This window comes from Canis aureus, chromosome 32 (assembly GCF_053574225.1).
Source record: "Canis aureus isolate CA01 chromosome 32, VMU_Caureus_v.1.0, whole genome shotgun sequence".
In the NCBI taxonomy this organism is placed as follows: Eukaryota; Metazoa; Chordata; class Mammalia; order Carnivora; family Canidae; genus Canis; species Canis aureus.
In genome coordinates this window covers 6,439,740-6,460,837 of record NC_135642.1, presented here as the reverse complement: position 1 = coordinate 6,460,837, position 21,098 = coordinate 6,439,740, and the positions used below count along the sequence as shown (strand labels likewise).

The following is a 21,098-nucleotide window of genomic DNA, read 5'->3' as shown; positions in this document are numbered from 1 at the left end:
GGTGAATATACATGAAAAGAAAAAAAAAAAAAGAGTTCCTTCTTTGAAGTCTGCTTGTATTCAAATCCCAGCTCTGATGCTTACAATTGTGTTCCCAGAGCACATTACCTAACTCCCCCAAACCCCAGTGTCCTTGATTATAACAATAACATCCCCATAGTTTTATTGGACAAATTAATGGAGAAAAATACTATATGTTGAGAGCTTAAAAACAATGTATGTGCCAGTGCCTGGCACAAAGTAAATCCTTAACATACGTCTGTTTTGTTGTTATTGCTGTTGTACAAAAGGCATTTTGCCCAGTGGCAGATTTTAGCCTAATGAGAAACCAAAGAACCCCTGGATTTGGAGAAATTCCACCTCTACTCTGACTTGCACCTGTAGGCAGCATACCTTTATGTAGTGGGCCTGGTCCTCACAGAGCTGATGCAAAGATTGGTAGTCACTCTCTATCTAGAAAGAAAAGAAAATTAACAAATCTCATCAGAACCAAGCCTAGGCTGCTCCTGGGGACCCTAACTGGTGCATTGGACATTTCACTGATAACCTAGCAACTTCTTACTTTAAAGTCAAACAAGCACATCACAGAGCAGTGATCTAATCATTCATGGACATGGTATAATTTTAAGCAAAACAAAAATTGTTGGCTCAGGTTGTTGTATGCCTGTCAGGGGAAACAGCAGTAGAGGTATCAGTGCACTTAGGCTTGGGATTCAATGATAGTATTTTGAATAGTAGAGATAAAAGGGTGTTTAAGAAATGGTGAAACCACTACTTCTAATATAAGTTTTCTTTCCCTTCACCTGCATGTGAATCAGAAATTCATCCACCAGATTCTTGCTCCTCCCCATCCTGTGCCCCAAGCTGTCCTGTTTCTAAGACCTTTGGTGTTCTCTGCCATTTATATCCTGGACAGACCTTCCATGAGGAGAAACTGCCTCTACCTTGAACAGCTCCTTCTCTTGCTTTGTGCAGGATTCTGTTGACTTTTGTAGTCTCACCTGGAAGACAGCCGAAAGTGAATAGCATTGTCTTGTGGAAAGCAAATGGGTAGTGATCACCCTCTCTCCAGACCAGCAAAGAAACATGATAAAAATAGCTACCCTATATTGAGGGATTGAAGACACATTGTAATAATCTGGGGTGGGTATTATCATTAGCTCTATTTGTTAGATGAGAAGACAAAGGCAAGAAGTTAAGTGCTTAACTTTGAAAGTCACACAGTGGCAGAGCTGACCTTTGTGCCCTGGTCATCTGACTGCCCAGTCTCTGGGCCTTACCATCCTCCTTCCTCTAGCCCAACTGACCAAAGCTCATGGGCCTCTTTCTCCCTCTTATATTCCATAAGGTGTACTCACACACCCTCTGAATCACAGAGCAAAAAAGAAATCTCATGCCTCCCTTTCAGAGAAAAAAAAAAAAAAGGAATAATAGGGCTCTGGCATGGTAGGCTCAGCCAAATTGCCACATTCACCATGTAAATCTGCAGAAAGGTTCCCAATAGGGTATCTGTCTGTCCTCTGTTGGGCATCTAGTTCATTCATTCATTCATTTATTCATGCATTCATTCAACAAATATTGAGTATCTACTATATGCCAAGCACTGTTTTTAGGCACTGGAGAAATAGGAGTGAACATAGATTAAAAACTCTTGCCCTCATTGGGCTTACCTTCTAATAGAAGAAAAAAAATAAACTAAATTTCAAAAATAAACTTTTTGGGGGGAATCCCTGGGTGGCTCAGTGGTTTAGTGCCTGCCTTCGGCTCAGGGTGTGATCCTGGAATCCCGGGATTGAGTCCTGCATCAGGCTCCCTGCATGGAGCCTGCTTCTCCCTCTGCCGGTGTCTCTGCCTCTCTCTCTCTGTCTTACATGAATAAATAAAATCTTTAAAAAAACAAAACTTTTTTGGACCATAAGGCATGGGTTGGAAAATGAGATAAGATTACTGACATATCTCTGTATAATTACAGAAGTTAGTATTCTCATCCTACTTGAATATCTGTATTGTGTGTCATTCAGACCCTAAGCTTCTTGGCAGGCCCTCATGTGCTTCAGCACGTGTGTTCTAGTGACTGATGGGTGTTGAGGTCTCTGGAGCAATCCCCTCAACTTTGATGGCATTGAAGTTACCTCTGCAGTTACGTGACTGATCATGTCCTGAATGTCACATGGGCCATGAGGTAAAAGACACTGGCTCACTCTGATAAGCACACAGACATACCTAGCTTGGGAGAGTCCTTTGAAAGCAGTTCCTCCCCAGACCTAGACTTGACACATCTCCCAGAAAATCTCAAGGTTTGCTTTTCTGCTCACCTTCAGTTCTGCCAACATCTGCTTTAGGGTTTCTTTATCAAGGCCATCATTCTTACGTCTCCTTGAAATCTGAAATACCACCCCCAAAAACATGAACTGAGTGGGTCCACACAGACATAAAAAGCTGGGCTAGACTTTGGGGTCTCAGGGCTATGGAATGATGATTAATTAACCTAGATCCCAGATAGAGTGTCTCCTTCTTGCTTATGGGAGCTGCCTAAATCCAGGGTGGCTGGTTAGACCTTTTTTGTTCCCATAGGCCATGAAAACAACTATACAAGGAGCAAGGAGGAAGAGGGGGAAGAGACAAGAGGACAGAACAGTTGGGGGAGGGAGGGAAAAGTCTTTTCTCCTATAGTCCCTTAGTTCTCTCATCAAATCTGTAATGCCAGGGAACAAGTGGGGGTGTTAATCAGAGTTTGTCCTAAGAGATTGAGTAGGCAGCAGAGGAGAGGGAGCACACACATTTAGCTGGTTGCTCCTTCTTGGGTCTTTCTGACTAGAGAGTTCAGGGGTTCATACTATTCTGTCAAGATTCCTAAGAAGTGAACCTCCTTCAAGGGTGGCCCTCTTTACCTTCTTCTGAAGCTCCACCACATTCCTGCTTAGAATCTTGTTACTTTTTTCCTGTGGAAAGGAAGAGGTAAAGGGGATAAAATGCTCTGCTTTTGTACTTTCCCCCTCCCTGGGTGTCTAAAATATGGTCTGGGGATAATGTATGGAGGGGGGGAGGGGAGTGGGGAGTACACTCTGGCCCCACACAGAGGATCTGGGAAGAGAGCCCAGGCCTAGGAAACCCCATGCCAAATGCTTCATTCTCAGAGCTTTCTCCTCTGATTTCTCCAGACATAGCAATGATCATGGATGCTAATCCCCTGAGGAAGAGAGCAGCAGCTGACTGCAAGCCAAATGCATCACATGGTCCTTTTCTAGACACCTTCTTACCAACTTTGCTGTCTCTGATTCCAGGTTCCTCAAGATTTCCTCCTTCTCAGATGTGATATGGTTCAACTCCTCCCTCTCATTGGCTCGTCCTAGTGACAGGGCAATCTCTCCTTCCAGACTGCAAAATACAGACACCTAGATGTGGATCAGTCATAAGGAAGCTGCCAGGAACCCAGTTTAGAAAGCCAAGGTCTCAGGGAGCCAGATCGACTCTCAAACACAGTGGCAAATACAACATCAGCCTAATGTGGGAATTTAATGCAAAATCAATACATAAAGCTTCTGGGGGCATCACAGTTCATGCTTCAGTATTTAACACTCCAAGATTTATCAACAAAAAAAGGAAACCTTCCTCCCACCTTCTCTTTATTTTAAAGACCATTCAGTTGAGAAGCCCTTTCCTCTCCAGCTGCAAAGCCTGACCTTTGAATAGCTTCTTCTTTCTCTTGAATTTTTCTGAGAAGAGTTTGATTTGCATCATCCAGTCTTTGCAGGTCCTTTTCAAGGTCTGAGTTCAGGTAGTCAAGATTTTGTTTGGTGACTTCTAATTTCGGTATTTCCATCATCGCTTGTCTATAGGAAAATCATCTTTCTTACTAAACTCGGGACAGGAAAACAGAGGAGCCCTAAGATTTCCCCTGGTAATCTCATTCATCCTCCCATCTTCTGCTATTACTCTAAGTAGCCTTATGTTGTAATTTTCCATGAGAAATAGATTTCTACAGTGTTTTGCATAGAATAAATTCCTGGAGTCAAGTCACATTTTAATTTTAAATATTATAAGTGGAACCCATTAAAACACGTTTTACAAAGCAGAAGAATATTTTTCATATGAATAATTATGCTCCAACTTACTTATTTTTTAAAATTTTATATGGAACATGCAGAATCCAAGTTATACCTTTAAAGCATTTAAAGATTTGTGAGGGTGAAGGGATTTCTTCAATTCCCTTTTGTTACAGTCCTGAGGAATTTATGCTGCATATTTTCTATCCCAGTCAAGTAGGCACACAGGCTAGGTAGGGGGCAGGGGTGGAAGTGGATCTTTTCTCCAAATAAGATTGACTTGCTTTTTGAGGCATTAGCGGTTTCTGAAAAAACTCCACCATTATTAATATGAAGAGGTCCAAAGACCTGAAACTACAGTCTTTTCTCCCCTTGAAGGCTGCTGGGCCTGAGGAGATAATGTTCTACATAATGGAGGTTCTCTTCCTTGCTGGATTGGGGCACATCCTTCCCATAGCAGCTCCTCTACTGAACTTTTTTATCATCCTCATTACTTACGCATCATCCAGTGGGTCTGGTCCAACTATGTCCATTGTAGGTCTCCTAAAATGTCAACACACATTTATTATGGAAACGTAACCCCTAATGTCTAACCTAGTAACATTGCCCCACATTGACCAGGCAAGACAGAGCCAAGAAGAAACACATGCCTCCTGAACCCTCCTGCTTTTTAGGACCAATTGCAATGTTTTACTAAATTCCAGTAACCCAGATTGTGTTTTAACTTAAGATTGTGTGTGTGAGTGAATCCCACTGGAGTTCAGAGATCTTTTTGTTTTCACATTTTGGCTACCTTTCCCTTTCCTGGCCTGCATATTTCTGGTCACAGGTAAAGTGCTAGGGGTGCTCAAACTGATGTCTATTAGCAAATGCACTCAGAGTTTACTTCTTACCCAGATCTCCAGGGAAACTTAGGGAAAAACATAGTGAAGAGCCAGAGGGTGCCATAAAGCTGCCAGCCTGATTTCTAGGTCTATTGCCATCCAAGTTCTAAGAAGCCCTGGATGTTAGAGGCTGAGTTGATTTCGAAATAGCAGCAAAAAACAACAGGGTGGGCAGCAGGATACATCTACCAGCAGGGACTCTCAGAGATGGTGTCTCCTAACAACACTGCCCCAATACTAAATAAAGTTCAGGATGGAAACCAACCCAAGAAAAGTAGAGTTCCAAACAACCCTCTCCTTTCATGTTCCATTTTCTATTCTCTTTCCTCTGAAGCTTTTTGGCTTTAATTCTCTCTTTAATTCCTTCTCTCACCTTCTTCCCTTTTCATTACTCCCCTGCATTTTTCTCTTTTTCCTACTCTTTTTACACACAAGGTATGCCAGCCTTTGATGATGCCCTCTGAACTCACCCTTCTCTTCCCAACTGAGATTTCTTCAGTTCCCACTGAGATTTCCAACTGATTGTCAGAACTTTCAGAAAAGGTATCTCCTTGCTGATTGAATTCTCCACATATCACCAAACCTGTCCTCTCCAGTGGGGTGGGGCAGCATGTCATAGTGGGTAGAGGTGAGGTGGTGGCAACAATTCCACGTCACCCCTGTAGGCAGCATGGGAGCAGAGTTCAGAACTTCAGGGTAGTTTAAACCTCTTCCTACACAGCAATGACATCTATACAACTCATTTTTTTTTTAAGATTTTATTTATTTACTCATTAGAGACACACAGAGAGAGAGAGAGAGAGGCAGAGACACAGGCAGAAGCTTCCTGAGGAGAGCTTGATGTGGGACTTGATCCCTGAACCCCAGGATCATGCCCTGAGATGAAGGCAGAGCCCAACCACTGAGCCATCCAGACATCCCTATACAACACATTTCTTGACACAACATAAATCCCTTCTGAAATGGCAGTCAGCTCTGTGGAACCCATTTCTTTATTTACCCAAAGACTGAGGCCTAGTGGCAGTTGAGATCACTCTGGTTTCTCTTCCTTCTTTGACTACTTGTGATATGTGTGCAGGCTGCTGCACCCAAATCCAAATTATGCATTTCTCTTGAAGGCATCCAAGAGCCATGAAGTAGGAATGTCTAAGAGCAGGCTAGGAGGAATCGAGGATGTCTTATCTATGAGCCAAACAAGCCCTCACTTTCACCAAGTTGGATTCTTGGAGCTATAAAACAAGCTCCTTTATTTTACTTGAACCAGCATTGTCAAGACACTGGGAAGGAAAGGTCTGATGTTTTAAAGATGGAGCATATAGAAGTGCAACAGGAAGAAGGAAAGAGGAGTGGTAGGTCCAGAAACCTGATTCTACTGCCTTCTCCTTCAAAAGTCCTCCTATTCTGAGGCCTTAAGTTACTGGAGCACTAGATGGGACTTCATATGCCAGTGGCCCTCTGCTAAGCAGTTCTAGATTCTCTGAGAAGATGAGGCAGTATACAGACCTGGAGAGATACCAGTGAAGGTGTGTACTTGGAGCTCAGATCTGTCCATTGCTGTCCATTATATTCAATGCACTCTCCCAAGGGGTATATGTAGCCTTTCCCAGCAGAATTGTCCTAATCTCAAGTCCCTGGAAAGGTCTTACGGAACATGCCACTGTCTCTCCAAGAAAATGTCTCTCCCACACAATAATATCTGTCATAATTGTATCCATCCTTCTTAGCTCAGTTCAAATACTGCTGCTTCTACACCTTCTCAGATAACATGCCTGCAATCCCAGGAGAATGAATCCCTCCAACCTCTGTTGTCCTTTTTTGGTATTTTATGTTGTTTTTTGGAATGTGCACACATTGGTTTTTACTCCACAATTGGGCTATTAACCCCTTGAGAGAGTGTGTTTTAATGGAAGCCATTTTGATTTCCTTCCCCAGTTCTGGCACCATTTACACAGAATTCAATGGGCATGGTGCCCCCTGGAATTGTTCAAGAAGGGGGTGGCTTTTGGGGTGGCCTGGGTGGCTCAGCGGTTTAGTGCTGCCTTCAGCCCAGGGCCTGATCCTGGAGACCCGGGATTGAGTCCCACATCAGGCTCCCTCTGCCTGTGTCTCTGCCTCTCTCTCTCTCTCTCTCTCTCTCTGTGTGTGTGTGTGTGTGTGTGTCATTAATAAATAATTTTTTTTTTTTTAAAGAAGGGGGTGGCTTTGAAAATGGAGAGTGGAAATAGGCTGTGTAGGGACAGATAGCATCTGAGTGTCCTTCCATCCTGGCACTTCATACTTGTTACCTTGGGCAAGTTACTTAATCTCTCCGAGCTCAGGTCTTCTGACCTATGAGATGATCATTATTCCTACTTCACAAAGTCATGGTAGAGATTTAATGAAATTATATATGCAAAGCTCTTAACACAGCTTGTAGCACACAGAAGCACTTAATTCTCATCCATTCTCAAACACAGTACATGCTCTACTCTTCTGTCTTATATTACCTTTTTTTTCTCCTTAAGGATTTTATTTATTTATTCATGAGAGACAGACAAAGAGAGAGAGAGAGAGAGAGGCAGAGACACAGGCAGAGGGAGAAGCAGGCTCCATGCAGGGAGCCCGATGTGGGACTTGATCCTGGATCTCCAGGATCAGGCCCTGGGCTGAAGGCAGTGCTAAACCACTGAGCCACCCAGGCTGCCCCTTATATTACCTTTTGCACTAGCATTATGCTGAATGTTTTTAGAATAAGTGAATGAATAAATGACTCTTTCCACTGCTTTTATCTAGAACTGGTATTATCCTCCCTTTCCTTCTTACACTTGAGAGGCTCTCACCCCGATTAGTACACTGTCAATAGCAGTACAGTGCACCATAGCAGAATTCTCAGCAGAGGGCCACGACCCCCACGGGGTTATCAGGGATGCAATCTGAAAGCTCCTGCCAAATGTCCCAGAGGAGGAGTTACCTCTGCTTGAGTATCACTGATGAAGAACGTATTCTCTATGCCAAGCTGCCTCTCTCTTTTCCTTAAAGACACTGCACAAATTCACCCTTTCCATGAACTCTTTCATGATGAACTCTCCTTAGCTTATTGCCCCAAGTAGACAATGTATACTTTGGAAATTACCATGTTTTCCTCTTTGCTTTGACACCAGGAAGCCAAGACACCACCACAAAACCCCAATTTTTGTGACTGTGCTGGACACTGTGGCCTCTGTATCTTTCCCTTAGTCCTATTTTCCTATTCATTTTTCATGTGGTTCTGATTTTTAACTTGTTTTCCACTATTCTATATTAAATATATAGTTCCATATGATTCAGACATAGGTAAATGTAAACATGGACATAGTTAGAGGTATAAATAATAGCAAATAGATAAAGACCTGGGAGGGGGGTAGTGTGTTTGGGTGTCATTGGGTAAAAACATTGGCTATAGAATCAGACCAAACTGACATTGAACAAGCTGCTCCACCACTTCTCAGATGTGAAGTCTTTGACAAGTTATTCTATCCCTTAGACTTAGACTCTAGGTTTCTAGTTAGTAAAGTGTATTTGGGTCATCGTATAGCATATAAGATACTTTGAAAGTGTGAGTTCCCATAGATAAAAACTTTTTTCTTCCTCACCCCTAAATACAAACTCTGAAGAGTATGAACCATGTGTTCTTTTTCCGTGGTTTATCTGCATACAATATATAACCTGTGGATGTGAAGCGCTCATGTGAATACATACTGAAATACTTTCTTTCTTAATACAGTTCCATTTATGTTATCCTAGCAGATAGGAAGAATAATATCATGTGTATTAAGGCAACAAAGGCTTTTTGACACCTCTGTTTTTAAAATAAGTCTAAACATAATAGCTAATTGGATTTCCTATGGCCCTCCTTACACCTAGCACTTACACTTGTGATGACTCACTTGGGAGCTCTAAACTTCAACAGCTTAGGAAAACAAAGATTTGATGGCTCCTATTTACTGTTTTGAGTTCTGATTTTTATTCTCAACAGCTTAGTTTTGTTGAGAACAGCTCCTGTTTTGTTCCAGTACATGAGACTATAGAGGAAGCCTGTGCTAATTTGCATGGCTACATAATTCAGTTTTAACCTTTTTGTTAGAAATCCCACAAGTCAGAAGGGTTTGTGTCATTATGCTATTTTAGTTCTCTACAAATATCACATCATGGCAAGACAGTTGTTGCACTGTCAGGAATTAACTCTGTTTTCTAATTAAGAAGAGTTAGTTTTCAGTCAGTGGATTTTATACCCAGAAGAAGATCAAAAATTTGATTTAGTATGTGTTTTAAGACCTTATATTCCTTGCTTTCCATACAAATATGTAAAAAAATAATCTTTTGAGATTTAGAAGAGATCTACTTATTTTGCATTTTGTTTAACTTTTCATAACATTAAGTCTAAGTTGTCAATCAAAACTAATAGAATATGATGGGATGAGCACTGGGTGTTATTCTGTATGTTGGTAAATTGAACACCAATAAAAAATAAATTTATTATAAAAAAACTAATAGAATAAAATAAAAATTCCCTATATCATCAGAGGGAGTTGTTTAGAAGGTTAACAGTGGAATTGTACAGTTGTTAATCAAAGTTTGTAATACCAGGATGGAAATAATAATGAATGGGATCCTCACCAAAAAAGAAAAATATCCATCTAATCAATTCATCATGATAAAATAACTTTTCTCATGATATTCTTAATATCTAGGAGGGATCTACCTCCTAAGAATTCTGGATTATTTTTAGGACACTAGGTCATTCAAGATAAATATAATGACGACAACAGATTCCTGAAAACTCTAAAATCTGGTTTCTACTCTGTAATGCAACCTATAATAGAGTGTATTGAAAATTTTGCTGGTGTTATGCCTTTCATATTAGATTGATTCATTGAAAAAAAATTAAAAATTCAGTTAGATAATGCAGTAACAAGATTTTTTAACAACGAAATACTTTATGTATAAGCAATGATGTTATACGCTGGTAGTGGGATGTAAATTGGCATAATAACCATGGAAAGCAATTTAGAGAAAACATTCACTCTGGCTAAACCACTTTTGGAAAACTGTAAATGGCAAGGTAAAACATGCACCTATTCTACTAGCCAGCAATTTCACTATACGACATACTCTAAAAAAAAATTCTTGCACATAAACCCTGGGAGAGAATGTACAATAATTTTTACACAGCACTGTCAGTAATAGCAAAGCACAGAAAACAACCCAAATCTACCTGTACATCAACAGTAGAGAAATAAGTTGTGATATCTAGCAGAAGAAATAATTTACTATTATTCTCAGTAACATGGTTAGATCCCCTAAACATAATACTGACCAAAAGAGGCAGAATGTGTGCATTCTAAGTTGAGATATAAAAAGTTCAAGGTAGATTAAATGGAACAATATATTTTAGAGTTTGTATGTAGGGAATTGATCTCTTAAGAGGAGCAAGGGAATAATTTTCACAAAATTCCCGATAGAATATTTTGGAGGAGAAAGGGACAAGATCAGGAGAGGATACAGGAGACTTTTGTGGTTTTTGCTTTCTGGCCTGAGTACGTGAGTGTTGGTTAATTGTGATTCCTTAAATGCTCCACATGTGTTTTTACACTATGCTTCTGCTCTACTTGACAATCAAACATGCAGAGGAAAGGCAGCTGGGTTTGGGTTCTTGATGTCCAAGATTCCAATACCTCCGGAGGCTGTTCAGGATGTAGAATTCACAGTTGACAGCTGAAAGAAAGAGGAATAGCCCTTCCACAAAAGGCAATCCCCAAACAGACATTTTTCCCTTAGCCCAAATCTAATGCAGGCCTATTGACACAATCACTGGGTTTGACAAAGTGGGAGGGGAGTGGCAGGCATGGCTTTAAGTGGAAGGAGGAAGGGGCCCATTTCTAGTGTAGGGGACTTGGTTCTGAGGCTCAGAATCTGCAAACTGCCAGTGAGGGAGCTTATATGGGTCATGGACATGTTAGGTCAGACCCACAGGGGTTTATGATTTTTTAGTTGCCAGCAACCATAAAACAGGAGATTTTCTGTGAAAATCTTGAATATCAGTTCCTCATAAAAGATCAAATGTGATAGCATTGGATCCATGTTTGGACCGAATTCACTCTCCAGCTCAGCACTGTGCCCATCAAGTCCTGTTGGCTTATAGTCAGGTTGCCCATTAAATCAACCCAGCTCTGGAGGTCATGGGACACCTGCCTGTGGGTTGTCACATGCCCTGCAGCCACAGTGAAGGCCTCTGGGGGCAAGGTGGGGGGGGGGGACCTAGAAGGGAGGGGCTGGGCTCGCGAGGCCTGGCTGCCCCTCAGGCTCACAGCCATCTGGACCCTGAGGATGTCAGTAGGGTGAGGACCAACCGCTGACACTTCTCTCCCGCTTTCTCTGGATGACAGAAGCTCAGGATCCTGGTATAACATGGGGGAGCCTGGAGTGCGAGGGGAGAAAGCCACAGAAATCAGTTGATACTGGGCATCTCATTGCTCTTGAAAAGGTGAGCTCAGAAACAGATTTAACTTGATTAAGAAAAGGAAATGTCTTTTTTTTTGCGTTTTGATTCTAGTGAAAACATTCATTCCTGCCTTTTTTTCCTTTTTTTTTCTTTTTTTAAAATTTAAATTCAATTGCCAACATATAGTACATCATTAGTTTCAGATGTAGTTTTCAGTAATTCATCAGTGGCGTATAACACACAGTGTTCATCACATCTGTGCCCTCCTTAAGGCCTGTCACCCAGTTACCCCATCTCCTCACCTTTTATGTGGTGTTTCACAGCTATTGACTTCAATGGGAATGAAAAAAAATTATATAAATACGTCCAGCCTCTTTCTCTTCTCCCATTCAAAACAGTGACTCTTGCATTTGCTAATTCTTTTTCTCACTCTTCCTCACCTTTCCTTTCTTTCCCCATACTAGCCCCTGCGCTTGCAGGTTCCAGGGCAGAATCAGAAATGGGCCAAGAAACAGCTCAAAGGACAGGGCAGCGGGGCCGGCGGGGGTGGGAGTGGTATGAGAGAAAGTAAACCAAACTGAGCTTCTTAAAAAACATCTGGGAGAGAGGAGAAGAGGAAAAATGGCTGAGGGATTGGGAAGGAGGCCAGGAAGCATCAAACGGGTGAGTCAGTTCAGCCAGGGAGGGACCTGGGTAAGCCAGAACATTGTGGAGAAGAGAAAGGCCAAGGGTAACCAGTGGCAGGGGTTGATTGTCATCGAATAAGTAGTATGCCTGTCATATTTAAAATTTTTAATATTTGTGACACGATGAGATTGGAGTTGCTATTGGGTAGTTATGGGGGCAGGGGGTACTGTTTGAAATCTTCTTTGAACCAGACGCTAGTCCTTAGAGGGAAAAGGACAACAAGGATCTAGGACTCTAGGTTACCCTGTAGTGGGAACTCTAGAGTGAAGGGGGAACTTCAGTTAGGAGGGAGAGGCTTGTCTAGGTTTAGACTTGGGCAGATGAAGGAGCAGATGGCAATGGAATTGACAAGACTTGGGCAAAAGTCTGAATCCAAAAGGGGTCTGCAAGGATGCTCATTTCTGTACTGTGGGTAGGAGTGAGAGGCTCTCCCGGTTGGGAAAGCACTCAGATGAATGCAAGGGAAATGGCTCATGGGGTTGCTGCCAAGATCACTGAAAAGTCCTCACTATTTTAGAGAGGTTATTTGATGAAATAGTTTCCATTTATTTGCCTAACCTGATCATGCCTCACTGCTGATTGGTGGGGATTTATTTATTTGTGATAAAAACAAGTGTTGATTTTTATGATTGCCATAATGTTGATCAAGCCACTCTAAGTATTGGAATTCAAATATATTCAAATTAAACTCATTTAAATTCAATGCATATTTGCACAATGTTTATTGTTTCTATAGTAGTTGAATTTTGCCATTGTGCCAACAGTGTTCTTTGTAGCATTTTTCCTGGATCCAGGATCTCATCCAGGATGGCACACTGCATTTACCTGTGATAGTCCTACATGAAACAATTTTGCCGTCTTTTGTCTTTTATGACATCAGCATTCTGAAAAGTATAAGCCAGTTGTTGCATAGAATGTTCCTCACAGTAGATAATATATACTCTACATATAATCTTAAAGCTAAGAAAGATACAGAGAGAGAATCTTAGTGCTCAAGGGACCTGTGAAATTATTCCCACAATGCTTAATTATAAAATAAACTAGTCTACAAGCTAACTTAAAATTAATGTTAAAAGAGTATTTCAGACATTACATTTTCATTAGGCAGTTGGTATGTACAGAATGGTTTGGTGGAGGACATCTGGGTGGCTCAGCGGTTTAGTGCCTGCCTTTGGCCCAGGGCATGATCCTGGAGTCCCTAGACCGAGTCCCACATCGGGCTGTCTACATGGAGCCTGCTTCTCCCTCTGCCTATGACTCTCTCTCTCTCTGTCCCTCATGAATAAATAAATACAATATTTTATATATAAAAAAAGAATGGTTTGGTAGGCGCTGAAGTATATTCAAAAGTTTCCATGAAAGAATCAGGAGCCTGAAGGCTGGTACAATGTGGATAGAGAGAACACAGGATGTCAAGTACCTTATGAACAGGATACCTCTCAGGGGAAAATTATATTTTCCAAAGATGACCATAATAGTAGCTCTTTCTGGGATCTGGCCACCCCTTTATCAAGTGAGGAGTCCAAGTGTCCTCTTCCTTGAATTTGGCTGAACTTGTTACTCTTTCTTTAAATGGAAGCAGTGAAGGTGACACTGAGTGGTTTCCTACACTAGGATAGGAAAAGCCACAAAGTTCTGCCTAGTTCCTTGGAATTCAGCCACCATGCTTTGAGGAAGCCCAAGCATCCCATGGAAAGAAATCAGTGTTGACTCAGGCCCCTATGCCTGACTGAGCTCCTTAGCAATAGCCATTACCAACTTTCTGGCTATATGAGCAAGAAATCTTGAAGGTAAGTCCTATCCCCAAATGGAACAACCCTAGTTAGCACTACAGAAAACAAAATAGCTTCTCCCACTGGGCCCAGCCCAAGTTGTAGGTTTGTGTGGAAAAAATACATGTATATATGTAACTGTTTGAAGCATCTAAGTTTGAGGCGTAGTTTGTAGTTATATAGCTGTTGATAATCGGAATACTGTCTATCAGTTGCCCCATGAGGAAGAAGCAAGAAACTAGGAGTGAGGGGCTCAGAATCCTTTTAGATAAAAAACCAAAACAGTGTTGAAGTTCATAGATACTACAACTGAAAGGACCCAATCAGAAGAAGCTAAATGGAAGTCTCTTTACATGTGCTGGATGAACTTCATAAGCCAGAAAGAACAGTCACACTTTCTAGCTTTAAAAAGGTTCTAGCATTAAAAAGTTCATTGTAGGCTCCAAGTATGACTCCAAAAATTGCTGGATCATCCCTCAACTTCCTGTACTCCATCCTAGTCCTTTCCAGGGAGGACCATATCCCATCTTTGTCCTGCTTCTCTGCTTTATAGTAATAGTCTTCCCAACTACTCCCTGCCTCACCCTGAGGGCTTAACTTGAGGCAATTGAAACAGGGACCTTTGAAAAGTGAAATGCTGCAGGAGCTTCAACAGTATTGACCCAAAGTCAACAAAGGCATTCATAGCCATTGTACTTAAGACCAACCCAACTCCACGAGAGCCACTGCACCAAGAAACTATATCCTGAGTCTATCTCAGGAAAATAAGAGCTACTATATGATAAAGACTTCCCAAACTCGGGTTAGGATTTTCTCCCATAGGTTGATAGCAGTCCCTTGACAGCCATAGAAAGAGCCTTCAATCTTGTCTAAAATTTGCTAGCAACTCTTTTCTCAAGTACATCTAGGGTGTAGTTGGAAGACTTAATTGCAACTGATAAACTGTAATTAGGGTTTTATGCTTTCCCTAGAGTTTAGGGCCAACAGCTACAGAATCTTATTAGAAATTTAATTAATGTATTTATATTACATTTTTATTCACTAGCGGGGAAACCAGAACAGTGATGAAAGGATTTTTATAGGAATGGAAAAAAGTTAGGTAAATTACCATTTTTTAAGCTTCATTACAATGGAAAAATACTTTTAACGCAATCTTGTTCAGTTGAATGAGTAAAAATTCTTCTCTGGGGCAGCCCAGGTGGCTCAGCGGATTAGCGCCGCCTTCAGCCCAGGGCCTGATCCTGGAGATCCAGGTTCGAGTCCCATGTCCGGCTCCTTGCATGGAGCCTGCTTCTCCCTCTGCCTGTGTCTCTGCCTCTCTCTCTCTCTCTCTCTGTGTGTGTGTGTGTGTGTGTGTGTCGTGAATAAATAAAATCTTAAAAAAAATTATTCTCTGCATTTTTTTCTAAAATTGCCTTTCTTCTTCCTAGGTTTAAAACAAATTAAGACTCAAAAAAGATATCCCAGCTTCCAGTGAAATCAGTCATCATGGATTGGGAAAGATAATCTCGATTATAAAGGTCGAATGGAACAAGGATTATCATGGCCAAGAGACAACATTAATGTCTGGTTACTTAAAGGAGGAAAAAATATCTCACAAATTTTGTCCATTCTATTATAATAGACATTATTATACTAAAATCTATCTCCGTCAATCTACTAAAACAACTAAAATTCCACAAATAAAGATTTATTAGTTTTCAGTAAGCCTTTTTTGCATTTAGGATCAATCTGTTAAAATATTATTATTTCTGGAGAGAGTACTATATCACTTATGATCAGTTATTAAAGCTTTATCTTAGAGTTTTTGAAATAAAGAATTGTTGCCTTGGAAAGCTGTAACAAATGTCCTGGGTGAAGGATGATGGCAGCACAGATACATTTTGATGTGAAAAGGAGTTTAATCGTTTTTCAGGAAAGCTGGTATTTATGAGATGAAATAGATACATAGTTGAAGTTGAAGTGCAATCTTCCATTATTTTCCAGGGTAGACCTTCATCTTTGGTAATAGAAGCAGGGTAAACCAGATTATAATTTTGTAATAATTAGTGAGCTTAACATAATGAAACTTCACCCCTTCCACATCTTCCCGCTCTATCTGAAAGTCTGTCTATACTTCTTTTTCTGGCAAACATCTAGTCTTATCTCAAGGTTTAGCTTCTCTGTCAAGCTTTCTACAGAGTAATCAATTACCCCATCTTCAGTCTTATAGCATTTTGTATATACCTCCTTATAAATGTATAACCCCTAATAGTACATGAGCTCCTAGAATTTTTGACAGTGCCTAAACAGAAGAGTGTCTAAAGGTTAAGAGTAAAAGAATCATCGCAACTGTAATTTCTGTGCAATGGGAGAATTATTTTCCTATTCAAATGCAACCCATATGTTATTTTTCCTACAGGGGCTTCAGGAACATTCAGAATAGAGACAGATAGAAAGCATCAGCAATATGCAAATTGAGAAATTATTCCTAGTTAATGAGTATATGTTGGCAAGCATTTTTGCTAAAATTAACAAAGCAAATCTAAGAAATAAAATTGATGGGGACCCTGTTATATAACATCTGACCTATGCATTTGCAAATCAAAAGACAGAATCTCCGAAATTGGCAAACAAGTGCCTTGATACAAGGAAGTAGCTGGTTAAGCCGACTAGCATGGAGCAGGAATAGCTCTCAATAGAATCTGAGTGAGGAAAAAAAGAGTCCAGAGCTAAAGAGGAATAATTTACTAATTTGTAGTAAGGATAGATTGAAAATTAATCCCCAAACACCATGAAAAGCATTTTAACTTTATCTCTTTACTAATCAACTACTAAACCATACTTAAATGAATGGTAAACTATTGTTCTTGTTAATCAGTATAAGTTCAGGCAGTTTCAATCTTTATTTTTACAAAATTAATTTTTCATAAAATTAGAAATAGGGGTGCCCGGGTGACTCAGTAAGCATCCAACTCTTGATTTGGGTTCAGACCATAATCTCAGGGTTGTGAGATGGATCAAGCTCCCTGCTGGGTGTGGAGCCTGCTTAAGATTTTCTCTCCTTCCCTTCACCCCTATCCCTTCTCTAAAAAAAAAAAAAATAATAACCTCTCAAGTATTATCATATGGTTTAATAGTTGAAAGAAAAAATCTGTAAGGAAAAATGTTTGCTTGGTGGACTTGTTCTGAACACCAGAATATTGATTATCTTTGCAATTTTAAATAGGTTGAATTGACTTAGATAGCAACCTGACCCAAAGGCAGATGCTCAACCACTGGAGCCACCCAGGTGCCCCTTTTTTTGCCTTTTCTTTTGCTTGTGTCTTTCCATCAGTATATGAACCAAACAATTGATGTGAGTGCTGTCTTTTTTTTTAATAGTGACTTTAAGAGAGATGGATCTAAATGGTGTGAGCTAAATTCTGAAATACTATTTCCTTACTTCCAATTTATGTTGAAATCCAGAAAATAGATGGTAATGAAGAGAAAGGACATGGATTTTCAGTTCATGCAAAGGAGCATTCTTCTGTGGAGGTACTTCAGGTCAAGTTGGCATACCTTATTTATAAAAATTAAAATTCTGTATATCTAGACCAAAGTGAGCCATAAAAAACCTTTTTCAAACCAAATTCAGATTGATTTGGGTCGACATCTCAAAACTAGAACCTAAATGGGGGCACTTAGTCTCAGATTTTAGTTAGACTGCTTTTAGCTGTGAAGTACTACTATCTTTCTTCATGTATCCTTCCCAAACCAGAAAAGCATATATTTCCTTTTCTGATAAAGACATATGCCAAAGTCATAAGTCCTACTTGAAAGGGGGAAGATGGTAGAAAAATTATTTTAATTAATGCTTGGCAGATATGCATGGTTACATGTGTTTTTTATTAAAGTATTTGGAACTAGACTGAGTGTTCACAATCAGTAGTTGTCACCATTTGTATTGACACATTAAGATAAGACTGTAACTTTGGGATCAAGGAAAAGTAATGAATAGAGACAAAAAAGAAAACACTTTTATTAATTGGTAAATTGAGTTGTACACAGAAACCTCCTCAAATTCGAGTCTGAGAGGTGGTTCATGCAAACCTGATCGCCAAAATGCTAAATACTTCAGTTCTCTTCGCCTTGATTAAAATAGCTTCTTTCATTTTTTTTCAAAAGGTACCAGTCTCTAATGTCCATATTTGTCATTTTTATGCAATGCTTTTGGGCAGTGATGCCAATTAATTAAACATCTCTTGAGGTAGAACCAGAAGTATTGCTACCATATGGGAAGGGCCCAGAATTGGCCCCTTAGGTGTAGATGGAAATCCTACCTCCTGCCACACCATCTGACCAGCAGAGAGAGGGTTGGGTCAGATTTTAATTATACCACTGTGTTACTTTAGACTCTTTTTATTACATGGAATGAAGCCTCCACTACTGAGTTAGGAAGACTAAGGCAAATCATAAGGATACACAGAAATCAACCCTTAAAGTTCTTTGGAATCTGAGAGGAGTCTCTCGGGACACGCCCCTTGCTTTTACTCAGCTGGTGAGGGCTACCTCTCTCCAGGTGTGGCATTACCCGGCATACCTATTTCATCAGACCATCCATTGTATGAGGGAGACTAGTTCTACCAGTCTGCATAGGGCTCTTGTGCGGATTAATGAATTAATGAAAGCACTTAGAGCAGGATTGCACTGCTTTAATCTATCCCTTCTTCCTCTCTCCTCAGTGTGTTTTCCTTTCTATAAACCTCCCACACTTCCTGCCATCCTCACTCTCAGCTGGGGACTGTGAATCCAAAAGCAATCAGGAGAGAATATCCAAGCACTCCTACCACCACCTCAACTCAGTAGCCAGCATCTGTGCCTCCCTTCCTGGTACCGAGGACCTCTGTGTGTGCCTTCCCCTCTCTCCTACACAAGAGTACCACACTGGGATCGTTCCTCATCCTTTCCTGGATCATTTCTCTAATGCATCACGCCCGTTGGCATACAAACTGTAATTCCTCCTACCATGAAAAAGTGAAAAGGCCCTCTCTTGACTCCACATCCCCCTCCTCCAGCTACTACTCCATTTATCTTTTTCCCTTTAGAGCAAGACTTGAGAAAGGATAGTCTATTGTGTTTTCAGTTCCTCTTCTCCCTTACTATCTTGAAACCATTCCCATTAAGCTTCTATCCCCCCCAGCTCTCCACCCAAGCTGCTGTCAACAGTTGTCTCAGTGCCAAACCCTCTCCCATTGCCTAGGTGCAGGATTGGGCACAGTTGACCCCTCTCTCCTCCTTCACCTTGGCATCCCGCTGCTGGGCCTGCTTTGCCCCCATGGGTTCTCATGATCAGTTTCAAGAGCAGGCTTTCCTTCACTTCCCAGATCTCTAAGTAGTGAAGTGACTCAGGGGTGGAGTTTGGCCTTTTTCCTGCTCTCCCTCCTTTCTCCTTAGGTGAGCACCTTCCATCTTAGACACTGGCACTTCTCAAATGTACGCGGGCAGGCCTGTTCTCTCCATGTTTGTATCCAGTAGACAGCTCAGACTTCATATATCCAAACTGAACTCCCAATCTTCCTCCATTACCTGCCTCTCCCACAGTCTTCCTTGCCACAGGAAATGGTGACTTTATTCAGAATATGTCTCTCTTTTATTTCCCACCACCAGAGGCTTCCCATTTCACCAGAGAGTAAAAACTACAGTCATTAGAGTGGCCTATAAAAAAGGGCCCAGCACAACTGGCCCAACCCTCTACCCGCTATCCTCTGATGTCATCTCCTCCACCCTCCTTCTTACTCCAGCACACTGATCCAGCCATTGTGGCTGCTCAGGGCCTTGGCACTTGCTACTTGCTCTGCCCAGAATGGTCCCCTCCACAAAGATATCCAGAGAGCTCACTCCCTGACCTTCCTGTGGGACTTATTCAAATGACACCTTCAGCCAAGAGGACTTCCTGGCCATTGTATTTAAAATCCTACTCTCCTCTAGGCTGGCCCCCTTTCCTACCTTGATAATTTTCCATAGTACGTATCACCATTTAGAGACTAGTAATTTTACTTGTTTAAAAAAATTGTTTGTCTCCACATAAGAATGAAAGTGTCATAAGAGCAAGTATTTTGCTTGTTCACTTTTATGTCTCCAGTGTGTAGAAAAGTGCTCGGAGCAAATTAGGCATTCAAATATTCCAACAGTGATTGATATAGGTAAATGATCCATAAGTACCAGCAGCCATTATCACCTTGCTCTCAACTGACCAGCTCTGCTACCCTGAGCAGGGGGCAGCTCATGATGAAATTTCCCTTACAAGAGAACATGGGCTAATAAGCAAACTCACAGAGTGTTTGCCACTGTGATCTTGTAGAGCACACTTTGGGCTGCTCAAACTGCTGTTGTCCTATTTAGCATGTCTAAATTCCTTCCCAAGAAAGTGCTCAACCGTGTGCTCTGCTTTCCTTCTCCACCCTGTCCCCAGTTCCTTCCCTGGAGCGGGACCTATGCCTGGTTGAGGAGGGGAGGAGGGCCGATGAGCTCAGAAAAGATAAGAACAATTGATGAAGATGGGACAATCTAGAAGAATCCCCTGGATAGAAGTTTTAATTTTGTCTTTTGCTTGCATGAGTTTTCTTTTTTTTAATATTTTATTTATTTATTCATGAGAGACACAGAGAGAGAGAGAGAGAGAGAGAGAGAGAGAGAGAGGCAGAGACATAGGCAGAGGGAGAAGCAGGCTCCATGTAGGGAGCCTGATGTGGGACTTGATCCCCGGTCTCCAGGATCACACCCTGGGCTGAAGACGGCACTAAACTGCGGAGCCACCCAGGCTGCCCTGCATGAATTTCCTATATGAAGCAAATAGAAGGAAAAAGGTTGAAATTCTTTTATATAAATGAGAAAGAAAAGTTAGATTCTTACAGTAGCAGTGTGTCTCCAAAATGTGCAGTGTAGAAAGTGCCCTCTTCCCCCAGGAGTGGGACCTGCTGACCTTATCCCCAGAGAGGGGCTGAGATGAATCCATCAGCATCAGTGGGCATTAATTAGGTTTACTTGATCAGTTCCACTTGCTCTAATGACATGATTACCAAGCAATATTCTGATGATAATTTCAGCACCCCAGGAAAACTGCCCATAGGGAGAGGGTCCATGAGCATCCATCTTCCTGATACTTACATTTTCTTCATTAAAAATTAATATATTAGCTTTCCGGATTTGGTTTTGAAGATGATGAAATTTTTTTCAGATCTTAGCAGAGAATGACCTACCCTTAAAGTCATCCCATTCAGAAATCCTA

At 41.1% G+C, this 21,098-nt stretch overlaps 2 protein-coding genes across 9 annotated transcripts in view; one reads left to right on the top strand and one right to left on the bottom strand.

The window, feature by feature from the left end:
* The window catches only part of LOC144302924 (transmembrane and coiled-coil domain-containing protein 5B-like), a 33,557-nt gene extending 28,011 nt beyond the window's left edge, over positions 1-5,546 (bottom strand). For 2 of the 4 annotated variants that reach the window (XM_077880443.1, XM_077880442.1), the window contains exons 1-8: positions 5,401-5,546; positions 4,545-4,589; positions 3,684-3,833; positions 3,261-3,378; positions 2,892-2,942; positions 2,316-2,384; positions 945-1,001; positions 394-453 (exon numbers count right to left, since the gene is read on the bottom strand). In XM_077880443.1, coding sequence (XP_077736569.1) covers positions 394-453; positions 945-1,001; positions 2,316-2,384; positions 2,892-2,942; positions 3,261-3,378; positions 3,684-3,833; positions 4,545-4,579 — 540 coding nt within the window. In that variant the 5' untranslated portion in view covers positions 4,580-4,589; positions 5,401-5,546. Of the gene's footprint in view, positions 1-393; positions 454-944; positions 1,002-2,315; positions 2,385-2,891; positions 2,943-3,260; positions 3,379-3,683; positions 3,857-4,544; positions 4,590-5,400 lie in introns of all 4 variants that reach the window. The other 2 variants (XM_077880444.1, XM_077880445.1) reach the window with 2 other exon arrangements.
* LOC144302929 (uncharacterized) overlaps positions 1-21,098 on the top strand; it is a 107,445-nt gene that overhangs the window by 35,396 nt on the left and 50,951 nt on the right. For 2 of the 5 annotated variants that reach the window (XM_077880455.1, XM_077880453.1), the window contains 3 exons: positions 11,335-11,432; positions 13,692-13,867; positions 15,280-15,552. In XM_077880455.1, the coding sequence (XP_077736581.1) occupies positions 11,335-11,432; positions 13,692-13,787 (194 nt within the window). In that variant the 3' untranslated portion in view covers positions 13,788-13,867; positions 15,280-15,552. Of the gene's footprint in view, positions 1-11,334; positions 11,433-13,691; positions 13,868-15,279; positions 15,553-17,296; positions 17,366-21,098 lie in introns of those variants that run through there. The other 3 variants (XM_077880452.1, XM_077880456.1, XM_077880454.1) reach the window with 3 other exon arrangements.